This window comes from Lytechinus pictus, chromosome 6, assembly GCF_037042905.1.
Source record: "Lytechinus pictus isolate F3 Inbred chromosome 6, Lp3.0, whole genome shotgun sequence".
Taxonomy (NCBI): Eukaryota; Metazoa; Echinodermata; class Echinoidea; order Temnopleuroida; family Toxopneustidae; genus Lytechinus; species Lytechinus pictus.
In genome coordinates this window covers 14600895-14624179 of record NC_087250.1, presented here as the reverse complement: position 1 = coordinate 14624179, position 23285 = coordinate 14600895, and the positions used below count along the sequence as shown (strand labels likewise).

General features: G+C 38.1%; 2 protein-coding genes across 2 annotated transcripts; both read left to right on the top strand.

Annotated features, from left to right (window-relative positions):
• Window positions 1-6283: 6283 nt before the first annotated feature.
• LOC135154418 (toll-like receptor 3) lies at window positions 6284-8956 on the top strand. The gene has a single exon (XM_064100564.1). It carries the CDS (start codon window positions 6284-6286, stop codon window positions 8954-8956), a length of 2673 nt encoding a protein of 890 aa, XP_063956634.1.
• Window positions 8957-18383: 9427 nt separating this feature from the next.
• On the top strand, window positions 18384-22238 carry LOC129262913 (slit homolog 1 protein-like). Its single transcript, XM_064100562.1, has 2 exons — window positions 18384-21808; window positions 21876-22238. Exon 1 carries the CDS (start codon window positions 18965-18967, stop codon window positions 21704-21706), a length of 2742 nt encoding a protein of 913 aa, XP_063956632.1. The 5' UTR covers window positions 18384-18964; the 3' UTR covers window positions 21707-21808; window positions 21876-22238.
• The last annotated feature ends 1047 nt before the right edge of the window (window positions 22239-23285 follow it).

Here is a 23285-nt window from a genome sequence, read left to right as displayed (position 1 = left end):
TGGGCTGGGAACCCTGGTATTTAATTTCAGGATACTTTCTCTTTCCCCCTTCTATCAACCCTGAATTCATACTAAAAAAAAAAAACCTTTTATACTATCCTTTTCACATTATCTTTTCAAAAAAAGTAGTGAGTTTTCTTCATGGTAGGCAGCTGTGAATACTGATTCTGTTTGTTGCTGCATACACACTCTGTTGTACAAAAGTGCATGGAAGCAGGAGACCGTCAAAAACACGGATATACGTCGTGTCGTAATTCAATTTACCACACGACGTAAACAATTACGTCGTGTAGTAATTCGAAATACTACACGACGCAATTCCGAATTACTGCCCAATGATTTAATGTCATGACGTTAAATGAATTAGTGTCGCTACATTAAATAATTGAGGTCGTGTAGCAATTCGAAAAACTACACGACGTAAATAATTACGTCGTGTAGTAATTCCAATTACTACACTACCTAAAGAATTACGTCGTGTAGTAAATAATTACTACAAAACGTAATTCCGAATTACTGCTCAACGATTTAACGTCATGACGTTAAATGAATTAGTGTAGTGACGTCAAATCAACCAATGAGATCGTTCGTTATATGAGCGCAATGCAAAGAGCTGAGACTACAGAGTATTGTACCGGAACGTACCGGCAGTGCCAGAGCAGCGCGCGCGCCAAGGTACACCACATGGAATTCGGAACAACGGTGCGGTACGTCCCTCCGGCCGGCCCCTACCGCGTGTGACATGGTTGCAGAAATCCCGGGCAAGGTCACTGATCACAAGGTCACATATTATACAAATATATCAGGCTTTGAGAAAGTATAGTGGGAATTATTTATTCGAGGTTGGACTGGCAATTACTATTTTTCCCGAGGAGCGAAGCCCCGAGGGAAAAATATTTACATTGCCAGTCCAACCGAGGATTAATAATTCCCACTATGCTTTCGAAAGAAACGCCTGATATATTTGTTTTATATCCCTCTTTAACTTTGTGGACCTAGTCCTTGCTATTTTTTAACCAATCTCGACCAAATCTAACGTTGCCAACCCTAGTACTCTAGGCCTGTCGAGCTAATTGCTAGACAGTCCATGGGTAGGCTGCGCGCGGCTTCTACCCGACTGCACTTAATGAGAGGTCCGCTGCGCTGCGTTGGCCGTTGCTGCAGTGGCGCTCAAAATAAATACGCGCAGTTAAAATGTATGCTCTAAAAATTAGTATCGGATCTTGACTCACCTTGTTATGTTAGGTATGTTTATTCCATAGTAAAAGATCCTGTATGAATTATGGCCGTCGGAATTAGATTTTCTGCATTGTAATCTAGACCCAATTCCACACTGTTTTTTAGATTGTCGGTACGGTAATTTGGGCAAGAGCTTGTATTTTACTTTATTTACTTTTTTCGGATGATCGATATCTGGGTCAAGTCAGGGAGCATGCGCAATTCAAAGTTGAGAGAAAATATCGAGCATGAGCATGCACAGTTCTGCCCATGAAAGTATATCGAAAAATATACGGAGCTACAGGAAAACTATACGGAGCTAATTGCAGAGATGCGTTTTCCTATTGAAATTATACTTTGTCACATGATCACGAATTGACCAATCGTTTATCTAGAATACTCATGAATATTCATAAGAGGGATATAAATGCAAATATAGATCTGGTAGAAAGATTATTGTCAAAATTGAGTTGATGAATAAATTCAGTGCATGTTAATTTGGGGTTGATATAAAACTCATGCAATGGCCAAGGCATCATTTTCGAATGCGCACATTCAAAGCACAGCTAGTCGGGTTTGTTGTCTTTCATGTTGTAAGAAAGATGTTTATTTTATTAGTTTATAAGCATTGATATTGCCAGGAACATTGTATTTTTTGTATAGGAAACATATTGCCAGCTAGTCTGGTGTTTTTATTTGTTTGTTTGTTTTTAGTTCATGACTTAGGCAAAGCATTGATATTGCCATGTACAGTCTTTAACTATGCAGGTATAGTCCAGAAAGACATTTTTACTGCAATATTCATTCATTGAACATGTTCAAATCTTAAACAAAGAATTTATATTACTATCGTACAATGTGTGTTTATTGTGAAAGGTATTCTATTTCGGCCTTAGTTGGGCGTTATGTTTTGGGGTTTTCTCTTTAAAATATATAATGTATTGAATAGTATTGAAAAGTATTCCATGAAGGTCTGTACTTTTTTAGAATGTTTGTATTTTTAGAACAGTATTTATCAACTATGTCAAATAATTAAAATAACTTATTCCCTGCAGTTACTCCAGCTTTTTGTTTTCATGGTTGCTAATTGTGGTAAATACTTTTCTAGCCTGTTGGGTTTAATTGATACCTATAAGCCTTGCGATGTATTATGTATGAAATTAGTTCAGAATATTTTCGAACTATGGAACCACTGTCAGCCATATACATTGTGATTATATATCAATTTGTTTAAGTGTAACATGAATGACATTCCCAACACACATACACAATGTCACATTGATTTTTGTTTGAAGATGAAAACCCAGTTGATTGGTGAAATCACATCATCTGTTGTACTGTGAAACCTGTATGAAAGTTAAATACTTTAACTTTCATAAAGTATTAAACTCAAATGTTCCTTAAAAAAAACATGTTTACTTTTTTTTCTGTACCTAATTGTATCTATACCTCTAACAAAGTCCTCTTATATCTTTTGGTCAACAAAAATTCATCTTGTGAGATGTTGACTGTAAAAAAAAATTCCCTGTAAAGATGTTGGTACAAAATAATTATAGGCAGGAAATAGAGGGTGTCCAAAATCACAGAACAGAAAATTTCCTTTTGTACAAAATAAGTGACATCCTAGGTAAGACTAAACTTCTCCAATAAATGACCAATAATTCATTCACATTTTGTTAGCTTTGATTTATGGACCAAATTCCTGTAGAATCATTCTTATGCTATACAAGACTCCCCTTCCTGACATTTCTTATGTTATACCTCATGTCCCCCCAAAAATTACAATCGGACTTTCTACATCGATAACTATTATGATAGATCAATCATAATGCTATTTCAGGGTATGAATCTATAACTTCTTACCAACATCTTGCAGAAACCCTGTTTGAATTGCATCTGTGGTCATGGAGAAAGGGGATCTTTGTAAATTATGTTGGGCGTCCCTTCCCTCCGTAAGGAGACGCGTTGTTACAAACTTGTTTATTGTGTTCTTGCACAAAAATATTTTTTGAGAAAGAGACTGCTTGTTACTTTTATTTTCAACAAAAAAATTAATAATGAATGAAATGCGGTAAAAGGGAATCATATTTTTGAGTTTTGCAAACATTGGTAATGTGTGAAAATGAATGATTAAAGACAGAAATTAAACCATTTACTCATGGAAGAATTGATTTTAGCTCTTCCTCCTTAAGGTCTTTTCCCCCTTTCCATGAAGATGATCATTTACAATAATATTAACATATTTACAAATTAAAACTAAAGTGTTCCCATAAAAAAATACTGGTGCATTTATTAAAAAATTGCTTTTCACACTTTACAAAACTGAATTTGACTTCACAACATGAAATGCTTGTCAAATGATGTTAGCTTGTTAGGGAACAATTGCAAAATGATAACTGAGAGATCAATCATATTTCAATAACGGACGGCGCATATAATCATGCATGCAGTTGCATGCAGCTAGCTAGCTGGATTGGATTTTGTACACGGCGGTCATAGAGCTGTATATACAGCTCTATGGCGGCGGTACATATAATGTATGTAGTTTCACGTCTGTGGCCGTCATCGCAAATAACGAACAATCTCATTGGTTGATTTAACGTCACGACGTTGATTTAACGTCACGACGTTAAATCGTTGAGCAGTAATTCGGAATTACGTCGTGTAGTAATTATTCATTACTACACAACGTAAATATTTACGTCGTGTAGTAAATTGAATTACGACACAACGTATATCCGTGTTTTTGACGGTCTCCTGCTTCCATAAAAGTGAGGTCAGGGGTGTGAGTGGTCACAAATAAAAATATCTGAAAAAAAGCTAAAAGAGTGTTGGAAAAAAACTGTAACAGAAAGAGCTTCCACAGTTTTTGTACAGAGGAAAACTAAAATTAACTGAAATTAAGCTGAAAATCAAAATCAAAACCAAAAAAAAAATCTGAAATCAGATAAAAAGCTGAACTCTCACACCTACGTGTGATTTTCATGCCTTGTCATATCTGCAAAACACAAAATACCAGTAGTAAAATGAAATATTGACCATATTTATACGCTGCTCCCCTGTTACTAGTTGTTTAACAACTGCCAAATGAGTTTTTGATATCCTTTCTTAAAATTGTTTTTATTCACTCATGCATGGATGAGAAATCTTGTATGTTATACCAGCTGTAAGAAGAGATTCTAAACTTTACAATGGTAGGTCATTTGTCTATTGTATATGTGATTAAATTATGATAAATCATTGCTAAATCTCGATTTCATTTTTTGTGGGATGCACTGTATACTAAAGTCCAAAGAATTCTGATTTTTAAAATGAAAATTCCTTGCTTTCCAGTGTTCTATACATCACATTGTATGTCTTTCAGCGAAAAGCATCAACATATATGTTCCATACATTTACATGTATAGTAAAAGAATAAGAAAATATAAGTTTCCACTTTCCACACTTTTTAAAGGAAACCATTGAAATCTCACAAATATAGGCCCGAATTCACAAAGGTGGTTTTGAAAACCCACGGTTGAATCCATGGTTTATGCAGATTTCCTGTATAAATTACACTTAATTTAGCAGGTATCGGGCGCGTGTATTTAAAAATATCCAATGCTGATGCACGCTTTTGTCACAGTGCGCCAAATTGATGCCTGTTACCATGGTTAGTTACGCTATTTTATTCATGAGTCCACTGTTTGAAGAGTGGACTCATTAATTCAAAACAGTGGACTCATGAATAAAATAGCATATCTAACCATGGTAACAGGCGTCAATTCGGCGCACTGTGACAAAAGCGCATACGCGGTAAAATCAGTGTAATTTATACAGGAAATCTGCATAAACCATGGACTCAACCGTGGGTTTTCAAAATCACCTTTGTGAATTCAGGTCATAGTGATTGAATATCTGTATGTTATATCATAATACTACATGTACAAAACAATATCTTTAGATAATTAGCCCATTCTATAATAAAGATTCAAAAGACTTTTGTTTCATATCAAAAGGAAAAAAATAATTTTGGGGGGCAAATAAAACCAATTATTTCCTGTTAAATTGCTAAATACACCCACTAAAATCATTTTATTTCATACAGCTCGACTAGTGGTTGCTTTAGGGAAGAAAGGGATAAAAAAAGAGAGAAAAACCCAAGAAATAGAATACCATTCATCATTATTGATTTGAGTACTCAGGAAATGTTTGCTTTATTAAAAGAACTGAAACATTAATATCCTTACATCCTGGTAATAAGTTTATCCAGTTATTTACTTAAAAAAAATATTATTGTACATTCCTAGTACTTATTACGAATCAGACCCGAAATCGAAAGTAGAACAGCTATAAAATAGACTCATTACAAACTATTGTTTTCTAATAAAAGCACAATTGGTTGCAATCTTCAAGTTATGTAAATGTATTTCAGAGTGATTAAGCATTCCATTGTTATCAAGTGCTATCTGACTTTGACACTCGGTTAACAAACTATGATTTTGTGATTTTAAATTGCACTCGAGCTCCAGAAACTTTGACTTTATTCATCAGTCTGCTTTGCCACTTCATCTCTGCAATCCTTTCTTTGCTTCAAGTCATATCTGCACAGAAGCATAACATATCAATTTTGCAGCTGCTTTGTTCTTCATATCAACAATGAATTTGAAATGATTATTCAGCAGCAAATGTCGCTACGGACAAACTTTCAAGGGGAGGAGGTCTATGGACAAGGCAAGATTCCTGACTCTCTTGCAGCAATTTAAATTGATCAAGATATTTGCTTCGGCAGTGGTGACATCGCAATTTGGAAGACAATTCCAAACTGCAGTTTGTCATTGTACAAATACATGCAACTTTGGCTTTTCTGAAACCAAACAGGAGATGCTGATTTTGTACTTGTGAAAACAGTTTTACACCACTACCTGAAGGCCAGCAGTCCTTACAGATAGATTTATCCATCCTGAGAGTAACATGGGTAGGATCCTTCAGTTGTGACACCTTCCAGATCACAATCATGCTGGCTGTTAATACCACCATGAATGCCTCAAGGGTTTCCTCCTGTCTGGGGATACTGCTCCTTACCATGTCCCTGCTTCTGGCTGAGCGGCCTTTCAAGGATGTTTCAGGAAGTCTCAGCTCTGAGTCGACCGAAGGATGCATCCTCAAGAACACAAGCCTTGGAACAAAAGCCATCTGCACTCACCTACACCTCAAATCTGTTCCTCAGGACCTTCCACGGAACATAGTAATGGTCGATCTCTCCTTCAATAAGATATCAACCTTGTTCAACGGCTCTTTTGCATATTACCCAAATATCACTTCCTTAGGACTTGAACACAATGTTCTGTCGAAGATAGAACATGGTGCCTTTGAGTCTCTGAGTCACCTCAGGAAATTAAGTCTACGAGACAACATACTTGTTTCTCTTCCCCCAGGGTTGTTCCGTGAAAACCGTTTCCTCTCTATACTCATTCTCGGCAAAAACAGATTGGTTTCTTTCCCACGCAGTGCACTTCCTTGGTCCACCAGCATCACGACCCTTGATGTATCTCAGAATAGAATCGCTTTTCTTGATGCCCTTGACTTTGAACCGCTACAGAACTGCTCACTAGAAAAACTATACCTAAGAGGAAATGCCTTACAGACTCTTCCTTTTAAGGTTTTCTCCTATTTGAAGACAGTGAATTGGTTGTTGCTGTCACACAACAATTTTCAAAACTTTATTCCCTCAGTGATTATAGGGAGAAGTGCTATTACACATCTAGATTTAAATGCTTGCAAGATTGAATATATAATTTCAGGGAACAAATCTCACATTGCTCTAGAAGATCATGGTCAAATATCTATGATAATCATGACAGGAAACAGAATACGATATTTACCTGATTATGCGTTTTGGGGGTTCAATCAGACAAAAAAAATTTCACTTCATAGAAACAGAGTTGCCAACTTATCTAGTAAATCATTCTGTGGATTGGACAACCTAATTGATTTGGATTTGTCTTATAATTGCATGACAACTCTGAGCTTTAAGACATTCTCCTGCCTGCACATGTTATCCACACTTAAGCTGAATAGTAATCAGATTGCAAGTCTGTTTATTGATTTAGTATCAGGCTTATCCTCACTCTCCCACCTCAACTTAGCACATAATAATATAGAAGAAATTCCTAGGAGTAACGTGACAATTCCTTCAGTAGAACATATAGACCTGTCTTCTAACAAATTCAAAACAATCCGAAGGTTCTTTATGTGGAGTTTCGCAAATCTTCAAATTCTGAACATGTCCAACAATGGCATCTCTCAGACATACTCCCCATACTCCTTTATCAACTTGAGACACCTTCAAAAGCTGCATATCACTAACGAGAATCAGCAAATCATCAACGGCGCTTTTCGCTACCTGGAACATCTGCAAGTGTTGGACTTGTCCTTCGCTCCGTTAAAGATGACCACCCTGAGCCAATTTACGAATGCTTCATCACTCAATAGGCTAATCATGCGCGACTGCAGCTTGAAAAGTGCAGATATACACCATTCTAAGACAAATAGGACCCTCTTTTGGGGATTAAATTCCCTGATAGTTCTGGACCTAAGACAAAATCAGTTTTATATATTAGCGCCAGGTACTTTCAACCCCTTGAAAAAACTCAGGGTTCTTTACCTGTCTCAGTGTACTATATCAGTTCTGAGCTGTGGTGTCTTTGATAGCCTGACTGCCCTCACAACTCTGGACGTCCGGGACAATGCGATTATGAAGGTACCTGAGTCCCTACTTCAAAGGCAACACCACCTTGCTGTTCTGTTCTTAGGCAATAATAAACTTGAGACTATTCCAAGAACATTGTTCAAGGAAACCACCTCTTTGCACAGTCTTTTCATCCAACAAAACAGAATCACCACCATAGAACCAATGACGTCCTTCCCAACGAATACGACACTGAGAATAGATGCTGCTGGAAACCCATTCTCCTGTACTTGCCAACTGAGTTGGTTTGTGAAATGGCTTCGTTCTGGCAACATTGAACTCAGGCGTCCAAAGCAAACTCTCTGCTCACTAACATCAATCAAAGCAGAGGTGGATTCACCCATACTAACATTTAACCCAGACAAATATTGTGGAATAAACTTTGTGATGATCACAAGTGTATGCCTTTCAGGTCTTCTGGTATTGGTGATTGGCCTGGTGGCTTACCGGCAGCGATGGTGGCTGAACTACAAGTTCTTCCTCCTGAAGCTAGCCATCTTTGGCTACGAGGAAATCAACCATGAATTTGATGCACAGGACTACGAATACCAGCTAAACATTATGTATAACGAAGACGACCAGGAATGGGTTGACGGCGTCCTGAAGCCAGTTCTGCAGGAAAGGTTTCCACATCTCCAGAAGGTGGCCTTTGGGGACAATGACCTCAACATTGCGATGTTCTACATCAATGCTCTTCACTATGTTGTTGATAACAGTTTCAAGACGGTCCTTTTGATCAGCTATAACTGTATAAATGACGCTTGGTTCTTGACCAAGTTGCGCATCGCCCTGGAGCAAATGAACGATACCAAACTGGACATGGTCATCCTGATTTTCCTTGAGGACATCCGGGATGCTGACCTTCCGTACCTAGTTCGGTTGTTCCTGAGTAAGAACAAACCTTACATGCTCTGGACAGATGATGAGGATGGTCAGGAACTCTTCTGGGCTCAGTTTGAGAAGAGCATGAGATCCAATAGGGCTATCAATAGTGTTATACCTGTTTAATCCATTTTAAAAATAAAAACCTTAAGGTGATCAAGACTTTTTTTCCACTTGTCCTCTCCAGGACCATGTTGCAGAAGGTTACTTCAATGGTATTAAACTTTGCTACAAATGGTTACCTCCATGAAATCCTTAAATTTGATTGGATGTGGAGCGCTACGGGTTTCCATTGGTTGGCAAAGTTCCCATAGTATTAACTTTTCTACAACCAGGAACCGGGTGGGTGCATCATGATGTGGTGGTTCTGACTCTCGCCTTTTAAACAGAGGGTCGTGGGTTTGAATCTTAGGCATGGTGTGTTTATATGTCAGCAAGAAATTTATCCACACTGTACTGCGCTCGACCAGGCAAATTGAATGGGTACCGGCAGGATTGATTCCTTGAATGCACTGAGCGAGCGCTGGTGATGGCAACTCGAGCTACAGCTGGGGTAATAAAAGCAGCACTTTGCATCCTCAGGCAAAAAGCACTCTATAAAGCTGGCTATAATTATTACAATTATTAAGAAGTGGAAGGCATGCAATAATATAGTAGATCTACCCATTGACCCTAAATGTACATGTATACTGCTCTGTATTCAGGGTTCCCAGATTTTCAAGAAAACAAAATTCCCTGATTCAGTTTAAAATTACCTGATAATGATTTAAACCCATTCCCAGTTTTGCATGTTTTCTAAGTTGTTGCAGTGAATTACATGTATTTTCAGTATAAAAACAATGATGTAAAACTAATTAGTTCCACAATAACCAGTCATTCAATGGATTGAACAAAATATAACAGAATCTGACTACCGTGCTTTCGACTTTTGGGCTGATCAAAATTCCCTGATTTTTCCCCAATTTGAGGTATTTTCTATCAAATTCCCTGATTTTTCCCTGACTGGATAAAAAGTAAAATAATTTTCCCTGATTTCCCTGATGGGCTGGGAACCCTGGTATTTCATTTCAGGATACTTTCTCTTTCCCCCTTCTATCAACCCTGAATTCATACTAAAAAAAAAAAAAACCTTTTATACTATCCTTTTCACATCATCTTTTCAAAAAAAGTAGTGAGTTTTCTTCATGGTAGGCAGCTGTGAATACTGATTCTGTTTGTTGCTGCATACACACTCTGTTGTACAAAAGTATATGGAAGCAGGAGACCGTCAAAAACACGGATATACGTCGTGTCGTAATTCAATTTACTACACGACGTAAATAATTACGTCGTGTAGTAATTCAAAATACTACACGACGCAATTCCGAATTACTGCCCAACGATTTAATGTCATGACGTTAAATGAATTAGTGTCGCTACATTAAATAATTGAGGTCGTGTAGCAATTCGAAAAACTACACGACGTAAATAATTACGTCGTGTAGTAATTCCAATTACTACACGCATTGTTTAGTTATATGCCTATCCTGCCCATGAATACAAAATATGCTTAGAATTTTTATTTTTTTAGGTTGGAATGTCACAAATTTTCAGCTCGTGCTTCGTGTAGTAATTCCAATTACTACACTACCTAAAGAATTACGTCGTGTAGTAAATAATTACTACACGACGTAATTCCAAATTACTGCTCAACGATTTAACGTCATGACGTTAAATGAATTAGTGTAGTGACGTTAAATCAACCAATGAGATCGTTCGTTATATGAGCGCAATGCGAAGAGCTGAGACTACAGAGTATTGTACCGGAACCAATCTCGACCAAATCTAACGTTGCTGGACCTAGTACTCTAGGCCTGTCGAGCTAATTGCTAGACAGTTCATGGGTAGGCTGCGCGCGGCTTCTACCCGACTGCACTTAATGAGACGTCCGCTGCATTGCGTTGGCCGTTGCTGCAGTGGCGCTCAAAATAAATACGCGCAGTTAAAATGTATGCTCTAAAAATTAGTATCGGATCTTGACTCACCTTGTTATGTTAGGTATGTTTATTCCATAGTAAAAGATCCTGTATGAATTATGGCCGTCGGAATTAGATTTTCTGCATTGTAATCAAGACCCAATTCCACACTGTTTTTTAGATTGTCGGTACGGTAATTTGGGCAAGAGCTTGTATTTTACTTTATTTACTTTTTTCGGATGATCGATATCTGGGTCAAGTCAGGGAGCATGCGCAATTCAAAGTTGAGAGAAAATATCGAGCATGAGCATGCGCAGTTCTGCCCATGAAAGTATATCGAAAAATATACGGAGCTACAGGAAAACTATAGGGGAAGGCGGGGTAAGTTGAGCATAGGGGCAAGTTGAGCCACCTCCCCCAGGCTAATAATGAGTCAGACATTGTGGTGGTGTTATGTATTGATGACCCATTGCATAACCCTTAACCCCACCACATTGTTTTCAACTTTGAAACAAAAAGTACTTTTTTAGAGGGAAAAATAAAAATTTCAGCCAAAAAAGTAAAAAAGGGTGTGAAATAGATAAGTGCTTTTAACCCACACACGTCTTTAAATATATTATAGAAATAAGATCAATATTCGCTAGAGGGTATTCATTTGTCTCGCAATCTACTATGGTCAACAAGGAAATTCGTGATCACTCTCGCAAAAAGTGTTCACTGGCTTTCTAGGAAATTCGTGATCACTCTCGCAAAAAGTGTTCACTAGCTTACAAGTTCACGAGCTTTCGAGTGCCGCTGCAACTCTTTATCAAGTGACGAAAATTATCTGATGACGTACTCTATTTATACTAATCTCCAGGACCGTACGCACGAACGCGAGAACAATAGGTGGGTATTGATCCGTTGCGTCGGTATGCGGCGCGGCCGGTAATCCGTATATGCAAATAAGCCGGGGGTATATGCAAATACGCCGTGGGTCGGCGATATGCAAATTAGACAAAATTGGCGGGCTCGCTAGTTTCCCGTGGGCGGGGGCTGACTAGCTGAGCGGTCCCTCGTTCGGGGCCGGGAACGATCGGGTCGGCGTGCACTGCCAGGCAAGGGGGTATTGTGCTGTCTGATGGTTCGCATCCAGAAGTCGGGGATGTCGATCCCGCTGTCTCTGTTGAAGTTGTTAGGACAAAGACGTATACTAATAGCCTCCTTAATCCTGCGTGTATACCAATGTCTCTCTTTGGCAATGCAATGTACACCCTCCCAATCTGGGTGGTGTTGTTTCTCCCAAGCATGTTCTGCCACCGCGGATGTGTCGGTTCGCTGTAACCGAACATCGCGCTTGTGTTCAGAAATGCGTTCAACTATCGGTCGGGCTGTTTCTCCGATGTAAGACCCGTCACATCCCTGGCAAGGAATGTTGTATACTACGCCATCACGTCTGTGATCAGGGATAGGGTCTTTGGGGTGTACAAGCTGTTTGTGTAAGGTGGTGTCCGAGCGGAAAACCGTTCGGATACCGTGACCTTCTAATCGGCGTTTAAGTTGTTGTGAGAGGCCATCTATGTATGGCAAGACTGTGCAAGTCTTGAAAACCTTCTGATCCCTTGGTGGTAGTTTTTTCTTGAAAGTGTTCTTGATAAAACGGCGTGGGTAGCCGTTGCTGTACAAGGCGCCACGTATGTGTGCTCTTTCTTTCGGGAGTTCAGGTGGGTGAGTTATGATATCAAGAACACTTTCAAGAAAAAACTACCACCAAGGGATCAGAAGGTTTTCAAGACTTGCACAGTCTTGCCATACATAGATGGCCTCTCACAACAAATTAAACGCCGATTAGAAGGTCACGGTATCCGAACGGTTTTCCGCTCGGACACCACCTTACACAAACAGCTTGTACACCCCAAAGACCCTATCCCTGATCACAGACGTGATGGCGTAGTATACAACATTCCTTGCCAGGGATGTGACGGGTCTTACATCGGAGAAACAGCCCGACCGATAGTTGAACGCATTTCTGAACACAAGCGCGATGTTCAGTTACAGCGAACCGACACATCCGCGGTGGCAGAACATGCTTGGGAGAAACAACACCACCCAGATTGGGAGGGTGTACATTGCATTGCCAAAGAGAGACATTGGTATACACGCAGGATTAAGGAGGCTATTAGTATACGTCTTTGTCCTAACAACTTCAACAGAGACAGCGGGATCGACATCCCCGACTTCTGGATGCGAACCATCAGACAGCACAATACCCCCTTGCCTGGCAGTGCACGCCGACCCGATCATTCCCGGCCCCGAACGAGGGACCGCTCAGCTAGTCAGCCCCCGCCCACGGGAAACTAGCGAGCCCGCCAATTTTGTCTAATTTGCATATCGCCGACCCACGGCGTATTTGCATATACCCCCGGCTTATTTGCATATACGGATTACCGGCCGCGCCGCATACCGACGCAACGGATCAATACCCACCTATTGTTCTCGCGTTCGTGCGTACGGTCCTGGAGATTAGTATAAATAGAGTACGTCATCAGATAATTTTCGTCACTTGATAAAGAGTTGCAGCGGCACTCGAAAGCTCGTGAACTTGTAAGCTAGTGAACACTTTTTGCGAGAGTGATCACGAATTTCCTAGAAAGCCAGTGAACACTTTTTGCGAGAGTGATCACGAATTTCCTTGTTGACCATAGTAGATTGCGAGACAAATGAATACCCTCTAGCGATTATTTCAATCCGCAATAATGAACCTATTTAGTAAGATCAATATTGTTAGTCCAGGTATTGATTCTCATTCTTGTCATAGTCTTTTACATGATGGATGCATAAGAAATGTGTGGATGTGAAAATATCGCAAAAAGTTCGGACTGGGGTAATTTAAGCCAACCAACATGGGGCAAGTTTAGCCATGGTAATTCTTATGGTAATGTTTGATATAAAAAAAAAACAAACATAAAAAGCCATTGATATGCAGGCAGAAAGGAGCAAATGCACATGACAGTTCTTTTACTTTTAGAAGATGTTAGTATTTATAGAGAATTAGCAAGTGAAAAGACTTTAAATGAAAAATTGACATCCTGGTTCTTCCCGCATACATTTTTTGTACATAGTTTTTGTGGCTCAACTTACCCCGGACGGTGGCACAAGTTACCCCACAGATGGGGCAAGTTGAGCCATTTGACATCGTTTTTTTCAAAGGTCAAGATGATATATATATATAGGTGAAAAATATTTCCCAAGAATCAAATTTAAAGGCAAGGTACTTATTTCTACAATATTACTAGTCATATCAATTCTAACATGGAAAATGCAAAAAGTGTCACAAGTTCCCCTACGGAGCTAATTGCAGCGATGTGTTTTCCTATTGAAATTATACTTTGTCACATGATCACAAATCGACCAATCGTTTATCTAGAATACTCATAAATATTCATAAGAGGGATATAAATGCAAATATAGATCTGGTTGAAAGATTTCTGTCAAAATTGAGTTGATGAATAAATTCAGTGCATGTTAATTTGGGGTTGATATAAAACTCATGCAATGGCCAAGGCATCATTTTCGAATGCGCACATTCAAAGCACAGCTAGTCGGGTTTGTTGTCTTTCATGTTGTAAGAAAGATGTTTATTTTATTAGTTTATAAGCATTGATATTGCCAGGAACATTGTATTTTTTTGTATAGGAAACATATTGCCAGCTAGTCTGGTGTTTTTATTTGTTTGTTTGTTTTTAGTTCATGACTTAGGCAAAGCATTGATATTGCCATGTACAGTCTTTAACTATGCAGGTATAGTCCAGAAAGACATTTTTACTGCAATATTCATTCATTGAACATGTTCAAATCTTAAACAAAGAATTGATATTACTATCGTACAATGTGTGTTTATTGTGAAAGGTATTCTATTTCGGCCTTAGTTGGGCGTTAGGTTTTGGGGTTTTCTCTTTACAATATATACTGTATTGAATAGTATTGAAAAGTATTCCATGAAGGTCTGTACTTTTTTAGAATGTTTGTATTTTTAGAACAGTATTTATCAACTATGTCAAATAATTAAAATAACTTATTCCCTGCAGTTACTCCAGCTTTTTGTTTTCATGGTTGCTTATTGTGGTAAATACTTTTCTAGCCTGTTGGGTTTAATTGATACCTATAAGCCTTGCGATGTATTATGTATGAAATTAGTTCAGAATATTTCTGAACTATGGAACCACTGTCAGCCATATACATTGTGATTATATATCAATTTGTTTAAGTGTAACATGAATGACATTCCCAACACACATACATGTACACAATGTCACATTGATTTTTTGTTTGAAGAAGAAAACACAGTTGATTGGTGAAATCACATCATCTGTTGTACTGTGAAACCTGTATGAAAGTTAAATACTTTAACTTTCATAAAGTATTAAATTCAAATGTTCCTTAAAAAAAAAACGTGTTTACTTTTTTTTCTGTACCTAATTGTATCTATACCTCTAACAAAGTCCTCTTATATCTTTTGGTCAACAAAAATTCATCTTGTGAGATGTTGACTGTAAAAAAAATTCCCAGTAAAGATGTTGGTACAAAATAATTAAAGGCAGGAAATAGAGGGTGTCCAAAATCACAGAACAGAAAATTTCCTTTTGTACAAAATAAGTGACATCCTAGGTAAGACTAAACTTCTCCAATAAATGACCAATAATTCATACACATTTTGTTAGCTTTGATTTATGGACCAAATTCCTGTAGAATAATTCTTATGCTATACAAGACTCCCCTTCCTGACATTTCTTATGCTATACCTCATGTCCCCCCCCCAAAATTACAATCGGACTTTCTACATCGATAACTTTTATGATAGATCAATCATAATGCTATTTCAGGGTATGAATCTATAACTTCTTACCAACATCTTGCAGAAACCCTGTTTGAATTGCATCTGTGGTCATGGAGAAAGGGGATCTTTGTAAATCATGTTGGGCGTCCCTTCCCTCCGTAAGGAGACGCGTTGTTGTTACAAAGTTGTTTATTGTGTTCTTGCACAAAAATATCTTTTGAGAAAGAGACTGCTTGTTTCCTTTTATTTTCAAAAAGAAAATTAATAATGAATGAAATGCGGTAAAAGGGAATCATATTTTTGAGTTTTGCAAACATTGGTAATGTGTGAAAATGAATGATTAAAGACAGAAATTAAACCATTTACTCATGGAAGAATTGATTTTAGCTCTTCCTCCTTAAGGTCTTTTCCCCCTTTCCATGAAGATGATCATTTACAATGATATTAACATATTTACAAATTAAAACTAAAGTGTTCCCATAAAAACATACTGGTGCATTTATTAAAAAATTGCTTTTCACACTTTACAAAACTGAATTTGACTTCACAACATTAAATGCTTGTCAAATGATGTTAGCTTGTTAGGGAATAATTGCAAAATAATAACTGAGAGATCAATCATATTTCAATAACGGACGGCGCATATAATCATGCATGCAGCTAGCTAGCTGGATTTGATTTTGTACGCGGCGGTCATAGAGCTGTATATACAGCTCTACGGCGGCGGTACATATAATGTATGTAGTTTCACGTCTGCGGCCGTCATCGCAAATAACGAACGATCTCATTGGTTGATTTAACGTCACGACGTTAAATCGTTGAGCAGTAAATCGGAATTACGTCGTGTAGTAATTATTTACTACACAACGTAATTCTTTAGGTAGTGTAGTAATTGGAATTACTACACTACGTAATCATTTACGTCGTGTAGTAATTCGAATTACTACACGACCTTAATTATTTGATGTAGCGACACTATTCATTTAACGTCATGACAAATCGTTGGGTAGTAATTCGGAATTGCGTCGTGTAATGTAGTAATTCGAATTACTACACGACGTAAATAATTCATCGTGTGGTATTTCGAATTACTACACGACGTATATCCGTGTTTTTGACGGTCTCCTGCTTCCAAAAAAGTGTGGTCAGGGGTGAGTGGTCACAAATAAAAATATCTGAAAAAAAGCTGAAAGAATGTTGGAAAAAAACACTGAAACAGAAAGAGCTCCCACAGTTTTTGAACAGAGGAAAACTAAAATTAACTGAAATTAAGCTGAAAATCAAACCCCCCCCAAAAAATATGAAATCAGATAAAAAGCTGAACTCTCACACCTACGTGTGATTCTCATGCCTTGTCATATCTGCAAAACACAAAATACCAGTAGTAAAATGAAATATTGACCATATTTATACGCTGCTCCCCTGTTACTAGTTGTTTAACAACTGCCAAATGAGTTTTTGATATCCTTTCTTCAAATTGTTTTTATTCACTCATGCATGGATGAGAAATCTTGTATGTTATACCAGCTGAAAGAGGAGATTCTAAGCTTTACAATGGTAGGTCATTTGTCTATTGTATATGTGATTAAGTTATGATAAATCATTGCTAAATTTCGATTTCATTTTTTTTGTGGGACACACTGTATACCAAAGTCCAAAGAATTCTGATTTTTAAAATGAAAATTCCTTGCTTTCCAGTGTTCTATACATCACATTGTATATGTCTTTCAGCGAAAAGCATCAACATATATGTTCCATACATTTACATGTATAGTAAAAGAATAAGAAAATATAAGTTTCCACTTTCCACACTTTTTTAAGGAAACCATTGAAATCTCACAAATATAGTCCCGAATTCACAAAGGTGGTTTTGAAAACCCACGGTTGAATCCATGGTTTATGCAGATTTCCTGTATAAATTACACTTAATTTAGCAGGTATCGGGCGCGTGTATTTAAAAATATCCAATGCTGATGCACGCTTTTGTCACAGTGCGCCAAATTGATGCCTGTTACCATGGTTAGTTACGCTATTTTATTCATGAGTCCACTGTTTGAAGAGTGGACTCATTAATTCAAAACAGTGGACTCATGAATGAAATAGCATATCTAACCATGGTAACAGGCGTCAATTCGGCGCACTGTGACAAAAGCGCATACGCGGTAAAATCAGTGTAATTTATACAGGAAATCTGCATAAACCATGGACTCAACCGTGGGTTTTCAAAATCACCTTTGTGAATTCAGGTCATAGTGATTGAATATCTGTATGTTATATCATAATACTACATGTACAAAACAATATCTTTAGATAATTAGCCCATTCTATAATAAAGATTCAAAAGACTTTTGTTTCATATCAAAAGGAAAAAAATAATTTTGGGGGGCAAATAAAACCAATTATTTCCTGTTAAATTGCTAAATACACCCACTAAAATCATTTTATTTCATACAGCTCGACTAGTGGTTGCTTTAGGGAAGAAAGGGATAAAAAAAGAGAGAAAAACCCAAGAAATAGAATACCATTCATCATTATTGATTTGAGTACTCAGGAAATGTTTGCTTTATTAAAAGAACTGAAACATTGATATCCTTACATCCTGGTAATAAGTTTATCCAGTTATTTACTTAAAAAAAATATTATTGTACATTCCTAGTACTTATTACGAATCAGACCCGAAATCGAAAGTAGAACAGCTATAAAATAGACTCATTACAAACTATTTTTTTCTAATAAAAGCACAATTGGTTGCAATCTTCAAGTTATGTAAATGTATTTCAGAGTGATTAAGCATTCCATTGTTATCAAGTGCTATCTGACTTTGACACTCGGTTAACAAACTATGATTTTGTGATTTTAAATTGCACTCGAGCTCCAGAAACTTTGACTTTATTCATCAGTCTGCTTTGCCACTTCATCTCTGCAATCCTTTCTTTGCTTCAAGTCATATCTGCACAGAAGCATAACATATCAATTTTGCAGCTGCTTTGTTCTTCATATCAACAATGAATTTGAAATGATTATTCAGCAGCAAATGTCGCTACGGACAACCTTTCAAGGGGAGGACGTCTATGGACAAGGCAAGATTCCTGACTCTCTTGCAGCAATTTAAATTGATCAAGATATTTGCTTCGGCAGTGGTGACATCGCAATCTGGAAGACAATTCCAAACTGCAGTTTGTCATTGTACAAATACATGCAACTTTGGCTTTTCTGAAACCAAACAGGAGATGCTGATTTTGTACTTGTGAAAACAGTTTTACACCACTACCTGAAGGCCAGCAGTCCTTACAGATAGATTTATCCATCCTGAGAGTAACATGGGTAGGATCCTTCAGTTGTGACACCTTCCAGATCACAATCATGCTGGCTGTTAATACCACCATGAATGCCTCAAGGGTTTCCTCCTGTCTGGGGATACTGCTCCTTACCATGTCCCTGCTTCTGGCTGAGCGGCCTTTCAAGGATGTTTCAGGAAGTCTCAGCTCTGAGTCGACCGAAGAATGCATCCTCAAGAACACAAGCCTTGGAACAAAAGCCATCTGCACTCACCTACACCTCAAATCTGTTCCTCAGGATCTTCCACGGAACACAGTAATGGTCGATCTCTCCTTCAATAAGATATCAACCTTGTTCAACGGCTCTTTTGCATATTACCCAAATATCACTTCCTTAGGACTTGAACACAATGTTCTGTCGAAGATAGAACATGGTGCCTTTGAGTCTCTGAGTCACCTCAGGAAATTAAGTCTACGAGACAACATACTTGTTTCTCTTCCCCCAGGGTTGTTCCGTGAAAACCGTTTCCTCTCTATACTCATTCTCGGCAAAAACAGATTGGTTTCTTTCCCACGCAGTGCACTTCCTTGGTCCACCAGCATCACGACCCTTGATGTATCTCAGAATAGAATCGCTTTTCTTGATGCCCTTGACTTTGAACCGCTACAGAACTGCTCACTAGAAAAACTATACCTAAGAGGAAATGCCTTACAGACTCTTCCTTTTAAGGTTTTCTCCTATTTGAAGACAGTGAATTGGTTGTTGCTGTCACACAACAATTTTCAAAACTTTATTCCCTCAGTGATTATAGGGAGAAGTGCTATTACACATCTAGATTTAAATGCTTGCAAGATTGAATATATAATTTCAGGGAACAAATCTCACATTGCTCTAGAAGATCATGGTCAAATATCTATGATAATCATGAAAGGAAACAGAATACGATATTTACCTGATTATGCGTTTTGGGGGTTCAATCAGACAAAAAAAATTTCACTTCATAGAAACAGAGTTGCCAACTTATCTAGTAAATCATTCTGTGGATTGGACAACCTAATTGATTTGGATTTGTCTTATAATTGCATGACAACTCTGAGCTTTAAGACATTCTCCTGCCTGCACATGTTATCCACACTTAAGCTGAATAGTAATCAGATTGCAAGTCTGTTTATTGATTTAGTATCAGGCTTATTCTCACTCTCCCAACTCAACTTGGCACATAATAATATAGAAGAAATTCCGAGGAGCAACGTGACAATTCCTTCAGTAGAATATATAGACCTGTCTTTTAACAAATTCAAAACGATCCGAAGGTTCTTAATGTGGAGTTTCACAAATCTTCAAATTCTGAACATGTCCAACAATGGCATCTCTCAGTCATTCTCCCCATACTCTTTTATCAACTTGAGACACCTTCAAGAGCTGCATCTCACTAACGAGAATCAGCAACTCATCAATGGCGCTTTTCGCTACCTGGGACATCTGCAAGTGTTGGATTTGTCCTTTGCTCCGTTAAAGATTACCACCCTGAGGCAATTTACAAATGCTTCATCGCTCAATAGGCTAATCATGCGAGACTGCAGCTTGAAAAGTGCAGATATACACCATGCTAAGACAAATAGGACCCTCTTTTGGGGATTAAATTCCCTGATAGTTCTGGACCTGAGACAAAATCAGTTTGATATGTTAGCACCAGGTACTTTCAACCCCATGAAGAAACTCAGGATTCTTTACCTGTCTCAGTGTACTATATCAGTTCTGAGCTGTGGTGTCTTTGATAGCCTGACTGCCCTCACAACTCTGGACGTCCGGGACAATGCGATTATGAAGGTACCCGAGTCCCTGCTTCAAAGGCAACACCACCTTGCCGTTCTGTTCTTAGGCAATAATAAACTTGAGACTATTCCAAGAACATTGTTCAAGGAAACCACCTCTTTGCACAGTCTTTTCATCCAACAAAACAGAATCACCACCATAGAACCAATGACGTCCTTCCCAACGAATACGACACTGAGAATAGATGCTGCTGGAAACCCATTCTCCTGTACTTGCCAACTGAGTTGGTTTGTGAAATGGCTTCGTTCTGGCAACATTGAACTCAGGCTTCCAAAGCAAACTCTCTGCTCACTAACATCAATCAAAGCAGAAGTGGATTCACCCATATTAACATTTAACCCAGACAAATATTGTGGAATAAACTTTGTGATGATCACAAGTGTATGCCTTTCAGGTCTTCTGGTATTGGTGATTGGCCTGGTGGCTTACCGGCAGCGATGGTGGCTGAACTACAAGTTCTTTCTCCTGAAGCTAGCCATCTTTGGCTACGAGGAAATCAACCATGAATTTGATGCACAGGACTACGAATACCAGCTAAACATTATGTATAACGAAGACGACCAGGAATGGGTTGACGGCATCTTGAAGCCAGTTCTGCGGGAAAGGTTTCCACATCTCCAGAAGGTGGCCTTTGGGGACAATGACCTCAACATTGCGATGTTCTACATCAATGCTCTTCACTATGTTGTTGATAACAGTTTCAAGACGGTCCTTTTGATCAGTTATAACTGTATAAATGACGCTTGGTTCTTGACCAAGTTGCGCATCGCCCTGGAGCAAATGAACGATACCAAACTGGACATGGTCATCTTGATTTTCCTTGAGGACATCCGGGATGCTGACCTTCCGTACCTAGTTCGGTTGTTCTTGAGTAAGAACAAACCTTACATGCTCTGGACAGATGATGAGGATGGTCAGGAACTCTTCTGGGCTCAGTTTGAGAAGAGCATGAGATCCAATAGGGCCATCAATAGTGTTATACCTGTTTAATCTATTTTAAAACTTATAGGTGATCAATAATTTTTCCACTTGTCCTATCCAGGACCCTGTTGCAGAAGTTTTCTTCAATGGTATTAAACTTTGCCATCAAATGTTTACCTCCATGAAATCCTTGATTTTGATTGGCTGTGGAGTGCTGCGGCCACGGAGGTTGCCATAGTAATAACTTTTCTGCAACAGGAACCAGGAAGTGCTACCCAGCATTTCATTTCAGGATACTCTTTTTTCCCCCTCCTATCAACCCTGAATCCATACTTTTTTGGATACCCTTTTATACTTTCCTTTTCACATCATCTTAAAAAAAAAAAGAGTTTAAAGTTTTCTTCATGGTTAGCAGCTGTGAATACTGATTCTGTTTGTTGCTGCATACACACTCTGTTGTACAAAAGTGTGTTCAGGGGTGTGAATGGTCACAAATAAAAAGATCTGAAAAAAGCTAGAGTGTTGAAAAAAAACACTGAAACAGAAAGAGCTCCCACAGTTTTTGTACAGAAGAAAGCTAAAAGAAGTTGAAATTAAGCTGAAAATCAAAACCAAAAAAAAAAAAAAATCTGAAATCAGATAAAAAGCTGAACTCTCACACATACGTGTGATTTTCATGCCTTGCCATATTTGCAAAACACAAAATACCGGTAGTAAAATGAAATATTGACCATATTTATACGCTGCTCCCCTGTTACTAGTTGTTTAACACATGTAATGAATGGTTGTGAGGAGCAGCAAATGAAATATTGACCATATTTGTATGCTGCTTCCCTGTTACTAGTTGTTTAACACATGTAATGAATGTTTCGGGGCAGCAGCAAATGAAATATTAACATTATATGCTGCTCCCCTGTTACTGGTTATTTAACACATGTAATGCATGAGTTTGAGGAGCAGCAAATGAAATATTGACCATATTTCTATGCTGCTCCCCTGTTACTGATTGTTTAACACATGTAATGAATGAGTTTGAGGAGCAGCAAATGAAATATTGAACATATTTATATGCTGCTCCCCTGTTACTGGTTGTTTAACACATGTAATGAATGAGTTTGAGGAGCAGCGTATGAAATATTGACCATATTTATATGCTGCTCCCCTGTTACTAGTTGTTTAACACATGTAATGAATGGTTGCGAGGAGCAGCAAATGAAATATTGACCAAATTTATATGCTGCTCCCCTGTTACTGGTTGTTTAACACATGTAATGAATGAGTTTGAGGAGCAGCAAATGAAATATTGACCATATTTATATGCTACTCCCCTGTTACTAGTTGTTTAATACATGTAATGAATGGTAATGAGTAGCAGCATATGAAATATTGACCATATTTCTATGCTGCTCCCCTGTTACTGGTTGTTTAACACATGTAATGAATGAGTTTGAGGAGCAGCAAATGAAATATTGACCATATTTATATGCTGCTCCCCTGTTACTAGTTGTTTAACACATGTAATGAATGAGTTTGAGGAGCAGCAAATGAAATATTGACCAAATTTATATGCTGCTCCCCTGTTACTAGTTGTTTAATACATGTAATGAATGAGTTTGAGGAGCAGCAAATGAAATATTGACCATATTTA